This window comes from Lagopus leucura, unplaced genomic scaffold, assembly GCF_019238085.1.
Source record: "Lagopus leucura isolate 7727_CA_CO unplaced genomic scaffold, USGS_WTPT01 Super-Scaffold_100001, whole genome shotgun sequence".
NCBI classification, from domain to species: domain Eukaryota; kingdom Metazoa; phylum Chordata; class Aves; order Galliformes; family Phasianidae; genus Lagopus; species Lagopus leucura.
This window is the reverse complement of record NW_024962262.1, coordinates 26,352,003-26,367,106: the sequence shown is the minus strand read 5'-3', so window position 1 is coordinate 26,367,106 and position 15,104 is coordinate 26,352,003. Positions and strand designations below refer to the sequence as shown.

Sequence of the window (15,104 nt, the reverse complement as noted above, 5' to 3'; positions counted from 1 at the left end):
CCTCTGCAGTAAAAGACAATAAAAAATCCTTTTATAAATGTATCAGTGGGAAAAGAAGAATCAAAGATAATTCTCATCCTGTACTTGATGCAGCAGGGAATGTGGCCACTGAGGACAAGGAGAGGGCTGAGGTCCTCAATGCCTTCTTTACATCTGCCTTTAACAGCCAGATCAGTTATCCTCTGGGCTTTTTATGCCCTGATCTGGAAGTCTGGGACGCTGCTCAGAATATGCCCCCAGCAATTCCGGTGGAGACAGTCAGAGAGCTCCTCCTCCGTCTGGCCTTTCACAAGTCCATGGGACCGGATGGGCTGCACCCTCAGGTGCTGAGGGAGCTGGTGGGGGTGATTGCTGAGCCCCTCTCGGCCATCTATCAATGCTCATGGTTAACTGGTGAGGTCCCAGAGGATTGGAGGCTTGCTGATGTGACTCCCATCTTCAAGAAGGGCCACAAGGAGGATCCAGGGAACTGTAGGCCTGTCAGCCTGACCTCAGTACCAGGGAAGGTTATGGAGCAGATCATCTTGGATGAGATTGCACAGCATGTACTCAGTGTCCAGGGGATCAGGCCCAGCCAGCACGGGTTCGTGAAAAGCAGGTCGTGCTTGAACAACCTCATCTCCTTCTATGACTGGGTGACTAGTCTGATAGATGAGGGAAGGGCTGTTGATGTAGTCTTCTTAGACTTCAGCAAAGCCTTTGACACGGTCCCTCACAGGTTTCTTCTGGGGAAACTGGCTGCCCGTGATCTGAACAGATATACACTTCTTTGGGTAAGGAACTGGCTACAAGGCCGTGCCCAGATGGTCGTGGTGAATGGAGTGAAGTCCAGCTGGCGACCCGTTTCAAGTGGTGTCCCCCAGGGGTCAGTACTGGGGTCCATCTTATTTAATATCTTTATTGATGACCTAGATTAGGGCATTGAGTGCACCCTCAGCAAGTTTGCAGATGACACCAAGCTGGGAGGTGGTGTTGATCTGCTTGAGGGTAGGGTGGCTGTTCAGAGGGATTTAGACAGGCTGAACTGCTGGGCTGAGGTGAATGGGATGAGGTATAACAAGGCCAATTGTTGAGTTCTGCACTTTGGCCACAACAACCCCATGCAGCGTTATAGGCTTGGGGGTGAGTGGCTTGATGAGTGTGAAGAAGAGAAGGACCTGGGGGTGTTGGTTGATGCTCGGCTGAACATGAGCGGACAGTGTGCTCAGGTGGCCAAGAGGGCCAAGGGCATCCTGGCCTGCATTAGAAATAGTGTGGCCAGCAGGAGCAGGGAGGTGATCATCCCCCTGTACTTAGCACTGGTGAGTCCGCACCTCGAGTACTGTGTTCAGTTTTGGGCTCCTCACTACAGGATAGATGTTGAGGTCCTGGAGCGTGTCCAGAGAAGGGTAACAAAACTGGTGAGGGGTCTGGAGCACAAATCTTATGAGGAGCGGCTGAGGGAGCTGGGATTGTTCAGTCTGGAGAAGAGGAGGCTCAGGGGAGACCTCATTGCACTCTACAACCTCCTGAAGGGAGGTTGTGGTGAAGAGGGATTTGGCCTCTTCTCCTAGGCAATGAGCAGGACATGGGGCAATGGCCGCAAGTTGTATCAGGGGAGGTTTAGGTTAGACATAAGGAAGAACTTTTTCTCTCAGAGAGTGGTCAGGCACTGGAATGGCTGCCCAGGAAGGTGGTGGAGTTGCCGTCCCTGGAAGTGTTCAAGAGGCGTCTGGATGACATGCTGCGTGATATGGTTTAGTACTAGTGGTGGCAATAGTGATGAGGAGACGGTTGGACTGGATGATCTTATAGGTCATTTCCAACCTTGTGATTCTATGATTCTATGGATAATGGCAAGCAGCTCAGCTATCTCCTCTGCCAGTTCTCTCAGCACTGTCGGCTGAATCCCATCCGGCCCCATGGACAGTTCAGCTGGAGTAGTAGGTCTCTGACTGATTCCTCCCGAATCGCGGGGGTTCTGTCTGTACCCCAGTCGAGACTACCAGGTCAGAAAGCGGAGTACCCCGAGGATAACTGGTCTGACCTTTAAAGGCAGACGTAAAGAAGGCATTCAGAACCTCTGCCTTCTCCTTATCTTCAGTGGTCACATTCCCAGCCTCATCCAGTAAAGAATGGAGATTCTCTTTAGTCCTCATTTTACTATTCAAATGGAAAATGAATGTTTATCAGATCTAAATCAGTTGCTGGCATGTTAGCATGGCTTGTGATAGGCCTAAAATTGATCTTGTGGTTATGTAGGCTTACACAGCTGTCATGAGAATTGTATGTACAAGGCTGTTCTGGAAGCATATCTGTACGCGTTAGGGGAGATTGACTGGAAGTACATTAGGTGATTAAATTTTGTAACAAGCTTTACAGGATATCCGTAGCATATCTGTTGTGGTATTAATGGTGGAGACCTAAGTTTATAGCTTCAAATAATAGTGTACTTAATTCTCCAGAAGCTCTTCTATGAGCTGAGTCACCATAAAGGAAGCAAGTGGCTTTCTTGCGCAGAGGACAGTTTCTAGTATTCCCACATTTTGATAACAAAGAAAACACATTGATAGGTTCTGGAGCCAAAAGAATCTTCATGTATCTTTTATTTTATATGGATTAAATGCTTTGGAACAGACTGTGTAGTTAGTCTCTCATCATGCAAAATTTTACCGGAATATTTAGTAACCTGCTAAATTGATAGCAGATTATATTGGGTTTTTGATGTCTGTCTTTTAGAGAAAAATAAAACAGGACATTAGTGAAATTCCAGTGCATTTTTTTACCATCATATGACAGAAAATAAAGCAGAAAAAAAAAACATGGAAAACAGAGTTGCTTTATGTCAGTACTGGTTGTATTTTGATGCAGTGTTTTCTGATTCAGTACATTTACTTCTGTTTTAAGGTGGACAGTAGCAAGGAATCTGCAGAAGCAGCTTGTGATATTTTATCGCAGCTTGTGAATTGCTCTCTGAAAACTCTTGGACTAATTTCAACTGCCCGGCCAAGCTTCATGGATTTACCAAAGGTATTTGAATGCATGTAAATTTTTGTAGAAAAATATTGCAGTGATTCATAGAGTATTGTGAAAAGCTATGTTGTAAAAATGAGCCTTTGGCAAAAAAAAAAAAAAAAATTGTGCTTGACTAAGGGGAAGAACTGAGATGATCTACTAAGATGGGTAGCTGAAGTTTCATTCATTCTCTGCATCACATGAGATGCCAGTTCAGATCTTGTTCTAAGTATTCCTGTCTGTTAGCTTTGGGCAACATGCTGTAAGTCATTAGCCTAGAGGACTTATTAGCAGAATGATTATAATCGAAGAGGTAGAGTTTAATCTGTGGGAGTTTGCTGTAGCAATTATAGCCATTGGTAAGTATATTTTTTACATTCATACAACTTTAAGGAAATCTTTATTACTTGATGTCACATAGTTAAGTGCTCGATTCAGAAGCAAACTGCATCATATCTATGAAATCTGACAGACTTTTTTTTTTAAAAAAAATAAAAAGTAAAAAAAATAAAAAAATTTAAAAAAATAATAATAAAAAAAACAACCAGCAATCCCCTCTTATATGCTTCTAAACAAGCAGTCCTGCTAGTGAAGTAGAAGGATTCTGTTGCTGAGGAGCTGAGGGGCAGCTGTGGTAACCTGGGCAGTTCTATGCAAGAACATCATGGATGTCTGTCAGACTCAGTTCTTGAATCTAGCCCACATGTATGTCAAGAGCCAGTTAAAATTAGGCTGTTAGCTGGATAAGATGATGTCATTGCTGATGTCAACAAGGACAAGGAAGAGGTAGGGACAACCTCAGGAAAATAAGTAGGATATAGGGTTTAAGTGAGGTTAGCTGCAGAAGGATTATCAATTATTATCCTTGTTAGTGATCACAGACGTGTCATATACTTTTCTTGAATATGTGTTTTTAATCCTTAATTTTCGAAGACATTTTTCAGATCTTTGAGTTTTTTTGTACCTTTTTTTTCTTTCAGTGTGCTTTGAGACGTGACCGTTAGGAAACCTAAGCATAGTGCGAACAATACATAGTCTTAATGTGTTTAACAATATTTTGTCCATTCAGCTCTTACATATTTTATTCTTGATCGGAATGCCACTTCAGCTTTTCTGTGTTTTCCCCTGGAGTCATGTTGTACAAGCTAAAGAATCAGTTGTAGTCATTCATGCTGTAGACTTACGAAGTGTCAGTTCTTCTAAAATACAGACTTCCTTTTTATTACCAATAGGTTCACGTGTTCCTTCTAAAAATATATTCAAGATGCGCCTAAATCAACTCTTGAGAATAATTTGCCTTGTGGTGTTTACGATGCGAAGAACTATTGCCTGTCTTCTATTAAGTCTTTGAACTGTGGTTTCAGATGAGCTGATTTTCTTGAGTTCATTTCATTTTTCTTTTCAGTATCCTTTTTAGAGGAGGTTACATTTTAAATCCAGAGTATATCAAACACAGTACCAGCACTTTCTGAATACAAAGTGAGAATATCAGTAAGCATCTTTTTCTCCTTGGTCTGTAACATACGTAATCAGAGTATTGTCAGTGTACTTGGGAGTGGTGCCTAAAGCCTCATGCTTCTGATCTGAACGTTCAGTTTTCATTTACGTGAACTGACGCTGCTGGTTTATTTAATTTGAAAGTATTCTTGTTCTAAATGTAACAAAAAGCACATTGTATAAGAATGAGCAGTACCATTGCCAAGCCTTTCCACATAACTGTATTCAGTTCGAGCAACATGAACAATCCAGAAACGATACTGGAATCAAAGTAACAGGTACATTTGTGGAGTAGTTAATATAATGCATAGGAGATGTATTTTCTTTACTTCTTCGGTAGATCTTTTAAGAAATCGTGATTATAAGCTAGTTATTCACTTCCATAGTACCAGAAGTCTGCTCCTTTTTCCATGATTTTTCAAGTGAAGGCATTCTGGGCTGTCCTTCTTTACTAGTGATTTTCAGTTGTTACCCAGAGATGCTCAGGACCTTGAACACTGGACCTACACTAATTACTGGTTAAGTAGCATAAATAATTGATCATCTGTTCCTTGGCTGTGAATCACTCCTGTCAGCTTTCTAAGATTCATTCCTACCCTATGTACTCTGCCAGCCAGTAGTACCATTTGCCTTTGGGCACATGTAACAACAGTACAGGCTTGCCGCACTTCAGTGCATCTCATCAATGCAGCCTAACTCACACTGCATGGGAATTTTTACTCAGATGCTGCTTTAAGAGCACTGCTTCTAAATTATTATCTAAATTTAGAGTTTATATGCTTTCTCTTTGGTTGTGGTTTTCCTATAGCTTGAAGTTTACATAGTGGATTGTACTGGGTCAGTTTCTCAGGTTTTTTTCTGTTTTATGTTAGACATTCTGGTTTGCCAAATAATTAATATGATAAGAAAAGTTATTAAACTTTTCCTTACTGAAAAATGTATACTATTTTTGATTGTGATATCAGGTTGAAGACTTACAGTAGCTGCTGAAAGTCAGGATATTGTATACAACTATATACAGCACAAAACTGCTAAGATTTTTCAGATACCAGTGTTTCATTTAAACTTTCTTTTCCAGTCCCACTTTATTTCTGCACTGACAGTGGTGTTCGTAAACTCCAAGTCACTCTCTTCACTTAAGATTGATGATACACCAGTAGATGATCCGTCTCTCAAAGTGCTAGTGGCTAACAACAGTGACACGCTCAAACTCTTGAAAATGAGTAGTTGTCCTCATGTGTCTCCAGCTGGTAAGCAACTGTTTTGTTTGCTTTACTGTATGCTTTCAGTTTGGTCAAATCTAATGAGCCCCTGAAAAAAAACAGTGTGGGTTGAGTTTAGGGTTGAGTTTAAACACCCTCCTACCTTGTGAAACAGTCATTGCTGCAGAGACCAGCTTCAGGGCAGGTAAGACTGCACTGGGTAAGGGACCTAAAGCAAAAGGCTGACCAGCAAGCTCTTTTTGTGGCTTTTTTGAAGCCAACAAAAGCACTGTGTTGGTGCCGGGGGGCTGGCAGCAGCTGGCAGCTTGTGGGCAGGCTGCTGAGTCAGCTGGGGTGGAGCCAGCAATGCCCTCTCTTACCTCTGAGCTTGACCTTGACCCTTTCCCATGAGGCTAAAAGCAGCCCTTGGGAGGGCAGAATCTAACTTCCGCTCACCTAGCGTGCCAGGTAAGAAAAGGGTTTTACTGTCCACCCATAACAGGGAGGGAAGTCAGAGTGTGAGTGCAGCCCACACTGCCGATTACTGTATCAGTACGTGTGGGAGGTTGGTCTTGTGGCAGGGCATGTCAGTGTTTTTGTCTTAGCTTAGGAGACCACTCTCCTACTGACAGACCTGGAGACCCCAGGTTCAAACATGGTCTCTGCCAGACAGCAGGCTTGCCCCAAGAAGACTGTGGCAACCCAGACAGAGGGCCTGCCCAGAAATGTGATGGTTGAGGTCTCCAGCTGCAGAGAATGCCTGAGCCTGCTGCTGCTGGGAGAGGATGGGAAGGATGACACCTGAGTGAGGTGCAAGCAGGTGGAAGAACTGCTCAGCCTGGTGGTGGAGCTTAGAAAGGAGGTAGAGAGATTAAGAACCGTCAGAGAGCATGAGAGGGAGATAGACTGGTGGTGTGACTCTGCCAGAAAGAAGCACAGATTGCAACCCCCAAACTGTAGTGGACCTTGTCCCTTGCCATGGTCAAACAGAGAGAGCCAACTTGAGAAGAGAGAAGGAATAGCAGCAAGTCGCAGCTCAGAGATGCAGGCGGTGCCCATCCTGACCTACCTTGGTTACCCAGGTGCCTGTATGTAATAGGTTTGAAGCCCTGAAACTGGAGGGTGAGGTGGCTGAGAATGAGGTGGGAGGATTGCCTCCAAGCTTTTCAAGCATGGAGCTGACCACCTCTCCTTAAAAGACTGCCTCCTTCAGTAAAGAAAGGAGGGTGATAGTCATAGGTGACTCTCTTCTGAGAGGAACTGAGTGCCCAATATGTTGGCCTGCTCCTACCCATAGGGAAATGTGCTGCCTCCCCGTGGCCTGGATCAGGGATATTTCTAGAAAACTTCCTAGTCTGATCTGCCCCTCTGATTACTATCCTCTATTGATAGTCCAGGCTGGCAGTGATGAGGTCACTAACAGAAGCCTGAGGACTATAAAAAATGATTTAGGGGACTGGGGAAGTTAGTTGATGGAGCAAGCATACAAGTAGTATTTGCCTTCATTCCTATGGTGGTGGGGAAGGACTCTGAGAGAAGCAGGAAAACTCACCTTATAAGCACATGGCTGAGATGCTGGTGCAAGCGCAAAGATTTTGGGTTCTTTCATCATGGGGCTGTCTAGTTGGCACTTGGTATGGGGGCTGCCGATGGGTATCACCTATTCCAAAGGGGGAAATGGATCATTGCCCAGGAGTTGGTGAGACTTGTAGAGAGGGCTTTAAACTAGATCGGAAGGGGGAAAGGGATAAAACCAGGCCTGCTAGAAATGAGCCTGGGGGAATGGTAATGGGATTAGGGGTGAGGCGAGGGGCTCAGCTGAAGTGCATCTACACCAATGCAGCATGGACAACAAACAAGAAGAGTTGGAAACCACTGTGTGCCAGGTTAACTATGACCTAGTTGCCATTACGGAAACATGGTGGGACCTCTCTCATGACTGAAGTGCTGCAATGGCTGACTACAAACTCTTCAGAAGGGATAGGCAAGGAAAGAGGGGTGGTGGCCTGGCTCTCTATACTAGAGAGTGCTTTGATGTCATTGAACTTGAGGCTGGGGATAATAAGGTCGAACCCCTATGGGTAAAGATCAGGGGAAGAGCTGACAATGCAGACTTCCTGGTGGATGTCTGCTACAGACCATCGAACCAGGATGAAGAGACAGATGAGGAATTCTACGAGCAGCTGGCGGAAGCTGTGCAGTCGCCAGCCCTTGTGCTCATGGGGGAGTTCAATTTCCCCAACATATGCTGGAAATACAACACAATGCAGAAGAAGCAGTCTAGAAGGTTTCTGGATTGTATGGAGGGTAACTTTCTGATGCAGCTGGTGAGAGAACCGACAAGAGGAACTGCCCTGCTAGACCTGCTGCTCGCAAACAGAGAAAATCTGGTGGGAGATGTGGAGGTCAGGGACTGTCTTGGACAGAGTGACCATGAAATGGTAGAGTTCTCAATTCTTGGTGGAGCCAGGATGGGGAACAGCGAAACTGCTACCTTGGACTTCTGGAGGACGGACTTTGAATTATTGAGAAGGCTAGTAGGGGGAATCCCCTATGTTCCAATCTTAAGAAAGGGTCCAAGATGGCTGGTCATTCTTCAAGAAGGAAGTCTTAAAGGCACGGGAGCTGGCTGTCCCCGTGAGCCGCAAAATGAGCCATGGGGAAGAAGATTGGCATGGATGAATAGGGAGCTATTCTTGAGGCTCCGGGAGAAAAAGAAAATCTATCTCCTGTGGGAGAAGGGACAGGCAACTCAGAAAGAGTACAGAGAATTTGTTAAGATGTGTAGAGAGAAAATCAGAAAGGCAAAAGTCCAGGTTCAACTCAACCTGGCTTCTGGGGTAAAAAGGAACAAGAAACTCTTACATAAATACATCAACAGTAAGATAAGGACTAAAGATAATCTCCATTCTTTACTGGATGAGGCTAGGAATGTGATCACTGAGGATAAGGAGAAGGCAGAGGTTCTGAATGCCTTCTTTACATCTGTCTTTAAAGGTCAGACCAGTTATCCTCGGGGTACTCCGCTTTCTGACCTGGTAGTCTCGACTGGGGTACAGACAGAACCCCCGCGATTCGGGAGGAATCAGTCAGAGACCTACTACTCCAGCTGAACTGTCCATGGGGCCGGATGGGATTCAGCCGACAGTGCTGAGAGAACTGGCAGAGGAGATAGCTGAGCTGCTTGCCATTATCCATCTGCACTCCTTGTTGACTGGTGAGGTCCCAGAAGGCTTGCCAGTGTGACTCCCATCTACAAGAAGGGTTGTAAGGAGGATCCAGGGAACTACAGGCCTGTTAGCTTGACCTCGGTGCCAGGGAAGGTTATGGAGCAGATTGTCTTGAGGGAGATCACAGAATCGTAGGGGTTGGAAGGGACCTCAAGGATCATGAATCTCTAACCTCCCTGCCAAAGCAGGTTCCCTACACCAAGTTGCAAGGCGTTGAGGTGGGTCTTGAATATCTCCAGAGAAGAGACTCCACAACCTTCCTGGGCAGCCTGTTCCAGTGCTCCGTCACCCTCACTGTAAAGAAGTTCTTGCGCACATTTGTGTGGAACTTCATATGCTCCAGTTTCCGTCTGTTTCCCCTTCTCCTGTCTCCACATACCGCTGAAAAGAGTCTGGCCTTGCCATTCTGCCCCCCACACCTTAGATATTTATAGACCTGGATCAGGTCCCCTCTCAGTCTTTTCTCGAGGCTGAACAGGCCCAGTTCACTCAGCCTTTCTTCATAGGAGAGATGCTTCAGGCTCTTCGCCATCTTCGTGGCCCTCCGCTGGACTCTTTCCAAGAGATCCCTGTCTTTTTTGTACTGGGGAGCCCAGAACTGGACACAGTACTCCAGATGAGGCCTTACCAGGGCAGAGTAGAGGGGGAGGATCACCTCCCTCGACCTGCTGGCCATGCTCTTTTTAATGTATCCCAGGATGCCATTGGCCTTTTTGGCCACAAGGTCACACTGCTGGCTCATGGCCAACCTGTCGTCTACCAGGACCCCCAGGTCCCTCACTGCAGAGCTCCTCTCCAGCAGGTCATCCCCCAACCTGTACTGGTGCATGCAATTATTCCTCCCCAGATGCAAGACTCTACACTTGCTTTTGTTAAACCTCATCCGGTTTTTTTCTGCCCAGCTCTCCAGCCTGTCCAGGTCTCGCTGAATGGCAGCACGGCCTTCAGGCGTGTCAGCCAATCCTCCCAACTTCGTATCATTAGCAAACTTGCTGAGGGTGGCCACCATCCCCTCATCAAGATCATTGATGAAAATGTTAAACAAGACCGGACCCAACTCCATCCCCTGATCACGTGGCATGTGCAGGACAACCAGGTGATCAGGCCCAGCCAGCATGGGTTCATGAAGGGCAGGTCCTCCTTGACCAACCTGATCTCCTTCTATGATCTAGTGATTTTTTTTTTTCTCACGGGTCTGTTATTATTATTAGATTGCTACATACTGTTGAAGAACTTGAACTGAATCAAAAAGGTGATGAGTTGCACAAAAGCAGTCGCTTGCTAATACACTTAAAATGTATAATGTGTCTTCAAAGTGCATATTTGTGGGAGAGTAGATGTTTGGTACTAGATCAGTTCTTAAGAATTGTGTTCTTAACAATAGTGCAGGACAGACAAGTAGTTTGAGTAGTGAAAAAGAGACCTCACTGCTGCTGGGATGAAGATGATCAGTATTGAACTTACCCTGTATCTTCTGTATTTAATGAAAATGTAGCATTCATTAAATATCTGTTCCTTGGGTGGCAGTCAGATTTTGTTCTTGGCTGCTTGGTCAGATATAGTCATGGGCAATATGCTTCCAGAGTGGGTGAATCTAATGAGGTTTAACACAGCTAAGTGCAAGGTTTTGCACTTGGGCTGGAGGAATCCCAGGCATATATGCTGACTGGGAGGAGCAGTCTTTGAGAGTAGCCCTATAGAGAAGGACCTGAAGGTCTTGGTGGGTGAAAAACTGAATGTGAGCCAGCACTGTGCTCTTGCAGTTCAGAAAGCAAATGACATCCTGGACTCCATCAGAAGAGGGGTGGCCAGCAGAGAGAGGGAGGTGATTGTCGTTTTCTATTCTGCCCCTGTGAGGCCCCATCTGGCATATTGTGTCCAGGTCTGGCACCCCCAGTACAAGAAAGACAGCTGTTGGAGAGGGTCCAGAGTCGGGCCCCAAAGATGATCAGAGGGCTGGAGCACCTTCCCTATGAAGACAGGCAGAAGGGCTGGGCTTATTCAGCCTGGGGAAGAGAAGGCTGCGGAGTGACCTCATTGCAGCCTTCCAGTACCTAAAGGGAGCCTGCAAACAGGAGGGGACTCAAATCTATGAAATAGTAGAGAACAGCAGGACAAGGGGAAATGGTTTTAAGTTGAAAAAAGGAAGATTTAGGTTAAATATCAGGGGGAGGTTCTTTATGATGAGAGTGGTGAGGTGCTCGAACAGGCTGCCCAAGGAGGATGACCCATCCCTGGAGGTGTTCAGAACCAGGTTGGATGGGGCCCTGGGCAGCCTGGTCTAGTATTAAATGGGGAGGTTGGTGGTCCTGCCTGTGGCAGGGGGGTTGGAGATTCATGATCCTTGAGGTCCCTTCCAACCCAAGCCATTGTATGATTCTGTGATTTATTATGAACTTGCATTTATAGATAGACTTACGGCAGGATGGAACAGTTAAGAGTATGTAAATCTTATGTTTGCCACATACAAGAATCAACTCCCAAGGGAAAGTATACAACACATAATATATGTATATCTTACTTTGCACAAAGAAGTCACACGACGCTGGTCACGTAACAAAAGATTCATGTTTTGGTTGTCCAGTAAGATTTAATTTTGATATTGCATAATGATTCTATATTGAAATGCATATTCTTTGCAACTTTTTGATATACAGAAACAAATTCTTATGTTTGTTATTCAAGTACCGGTATATTTACCTGTATAACCCATTCCGTAATGTTCTGCTTTGCAAGGAATCCTTTGTGTGGCTGATCAGTGTCATGGTTTACGTGAGTTGGCGCTCAACTACCATCTGCTGAGCGATGAGCTGCTGCTCGCCTTGTCTTCTGAAAAACATGTCAGGTTAGAACACTTGCGCATCGATGTTGTCAGTGAAAATCCTGGACAGACTCAGTTCCACACGATTCAGAAGAGCAGCTGGGACGCTTTCATCAAGCATTCTCCTAAAGTGAACTTAGTCATGTATTTTTTCTTGTATGAAGAAGAGTTTGACCCATTCTTTCGCTATGAAATACCTGTCACTCACCTTTACTTTGGAAGATCGGTAAGCAAAGATGTACTTGGCCGCGTTGGGATGACGTGTCCTCGGTTGGTTGAATTGGTCGTGTGCGCCAATGGATTACGGCCACTGGATGAGGAGTTGATCCGTATCGCAGAGCGGTGCAAGTATTTGTCAGCTGTTGGCCTAGGAGAGTGTGAAGTCTCTTGCAGTGCCTTTGTTGAGTTTGTGAAGATGTGTGGCGGCCGTCTCTCACAGCTTTCTATTATGGAGGAAGTTCTGATTCCTGACCAGAAATACAGCTTAGAGCAGATCCACTGGGAAGTTTCAAAACATCTCGGTAGAGTCTGGTTCCCGGACATGATGCCTACGTGGTAACATCCTGAAAAGACTTTAGGGCAGACAGAATAGCACCTTATGCTTAGCATCTTGTAATTTATTGTATAAGCTTAATTGATACTGTAGTTTATTATTGTAAGTCACTGCAGCGTTTGATAGGATTTCATTCAGAAACAATTTGTGAAATTCAAGTAATTTAAAATAGAAATCATAAATATCTCTAAAACCTTTCTGCATCCAATGATGGATTAGATATGTTCTTTTTAATTGATAAATTAGTTTTTTAATTTCTATTAAAAAACATTGAAATGTAACTGTAAGATAACTTCAATATCCTGAACTTCTTTGATTTAAATACTAATACTGAACACAATTGGATTTGTTATTAAAAACCAAAAAAAAAAACCCTGGAAGTTTCATGCTCTGTTGCAGACTATAGCATGATTAAATCCAGTCACCCAGGTGACAGGGTTAAGAATATATGGAGAATTTAGTAGGCTGTGAGATGTATACATTGTTTATATTAAGTGGTAAAAAGCAAGATCAATATATAACAATATAGGTTAGAAAATTAAAATACTGAATTTGTTATCTTATTCAGTTTATTAGATCAATCTAAAGTATATTTAGAGTACAAACAAATAGTAATGAGAGCTACCAGAAGCGGTTTGCTTTTCTTCTTTCTCTAGGTATCTTAGTTTGTTTATGGGGTCTCAGATTCATGTCCAAACCTGTTTTAAGGTATTTTATGTCTAGCTCAGGAAGCGCAAGCATTCTGGGGAAAATTGTAGATACGTTGTATTTAAATAGGCATTGGAGTTAATGAGCTTTTCTTGCACATTAACCAGTTTTGCAGCATATTGTTAGACAGAGTAATGTACAGCTTATTAAATGTACCCTGTGGTACTCAGTGGGACAGCACGGATGTGAACAGTGCGAGGTGAGATAAAATAGGATTGGTGACCGAGGACCTTTGAACAACACAGTAGACATTGTTGGCTGCTTTCAGTTTGAGGGAAAAATGATATTGTAATGGTTGCTTATGCTGTATAACTAATTGTACACTGTAAATCAGTTTCAAAAATGTTTATGTATAAAGTAAATGTTTGATAGATGATCATTTTGTATAACTTTTAATTCAGCTGGTTCAATCATTTCGTATTTTAAAACCTCAAAGCAGTAAACTTACGTGAAGTAGAGCAGTAGAGGAAAACATTTTGACTATTTGGTAAAATCATTTTTTTAGAGAAAATTCTAGTGTAGGCAACATATTGCCTGTGATCTGGATGTGTCTTGTGACTTCACTTCCTACTGCCAACAGTTGGGTTACTTTCTATTCTATTGATGGATAACACTAAACTATTAATGTGACAGATGAATGTTTGCAAGGTGTGATTGGCCACCTGCAAGGCAGAGCTTCTCCAGTCTGGGGCTGTACTGAGCTCTGCTGGTGGCTGCTTCTCGTTTGAGCTGTACGTGTACTGGTAATGAGTAGGTTTTCACTTCTGGTTTCAGTAATGTTTTATCCAAATGTATAGTTCAATGGTAATATACTTATGAGCATATTTAGTTCATAATGATATTTTGAGCAAGCATTGCTCAGTGGACTGGACGTCTTTATAGGGAGTTGTATGTTTCTGTAGAGCTTTGTCATTTAAAAATCACATTTTATGAAGTACACATTTTTGTATTAGAATTTGTTAATGTACTGCTATAATTTGCTTTTATTTGTATAAAAGGTGTCAATATATCTAGATCATTGAAGTAAAAAAGTTCAGTGTTTTTTATATTTTCACTCTCAGAATGACTTCTGTGATAAAAATGGAGTAACACTAACAGGCTGGGGAAAAGGGAATGTTGTCACTAAGTCGGCATGTGATGTCTTCTGCTAATGCAACTCTTAGGACCTTGACTGTGTTCTCATACGGGCAAAGTAAGCAATGGTCTGTCACTCACTGCTGTGGTAGTGCAGTGACAGAAAGACAGGACAGATATGCCAAATACATTCATCTCCTCACTCCAGGAATTCCCATCTTTTAATTCCAGCCCTCTGCTTCTCACAGACAGAAATCTGAAATGGAGAATATGGCAGGAAGGCTTTATGCTTAGTTGTACTTGAGCTGCTCTCTCCATCAAGGGTGGCCTTTTCTGAGAAGGTCTCTATTCTGTTGCATAACTTTCAAACAGTTCTGTGTATGGATAGAGATGTATAGATGTGACACTCAGTTCAAGAAGAAAACTGGTTGTTTCCCCTTTCATTTAAGTCTGCACTTTTTGCTTCACACCAGTTAGTGTTCTCAGCTCAACTAAACAGCTCGGACTTCCCAGGCAAGTCTACATTGTAAATAGCTTCAAGAAAAGCTGCAGTAGTGCCCTTATAAGCAAATCTTGTACTATTCTTTGTCTTCAACACATGGTGGAACAAACAAACAATAGAATCCATGGAATAAGCTGTAACAGGAGTACCACAGACTGTCACAAAGGTCATGTAGGGTTGTCAAAATAAATGCTGCTGCTGAATCTAAAACTGGAGCATTGTGTTAATGAGGATTTTTTTAATCTTAAAGGGACTCAGAACTTCAATGTTTGTAGTTCAGACTACAAAATATAAATTAATTTTCCTAAAAGACACATAAAAGTTTGGATATGGTTTTGATACTATTTAACTAGAACAGTGAAGCTAGAGTTAACCTTAGATGTTCTGTATGATTTGTTCATCCTTTTCATTAGATATCCCAATTGACTATATCTGCCACTGTTATTAAGTTCCCCTGCTGTGAAATGGAGACCACAGGGTATGATCCTCCACTTCTGTAGGACAGTCAATGTAGCATTTCCTC

General features: G+C 43.5%; 1 protein-coding gene across 3 annotated transcripts in view; it reads left to right on the top strand.

The window, feature by feature from the left end:
• FBXL3 (F-box and leucine rich repeat protein 3) overlaps positions 1 to 15,104 on the top strand; it is a 56,241-nt gene that overhangs the window by 10,978 nt on the left and 30,159 nt on the right. For 2 of the 3 annotated variants that reach the window (XM_042867111.1, XM_042867113.1), the window contains 3 exons: positions 2,887 to 3,009; positions 5,570 to 5,741; positions 11,660 to 14,791. In XM_042867111.1, coding sequence (XP_042723045.1) covers positions 2,887 to 3,009; positions 5,570 to 5,741; positions 11,660 to 12,303 — 939 coding nt within the window. In that variant the 3' untranslated portion in view covers positions 12,304 to 14,791. Of the gene's footprint in view, positions 1 to 2,886; positions 3,010 to 5,569; positions 5,742 to 11,659; positions 14,792 to 15,104 lie in introns of those variants that run through there. The other variant, XM_042867114.1, reaches the window with a different exon arrangement.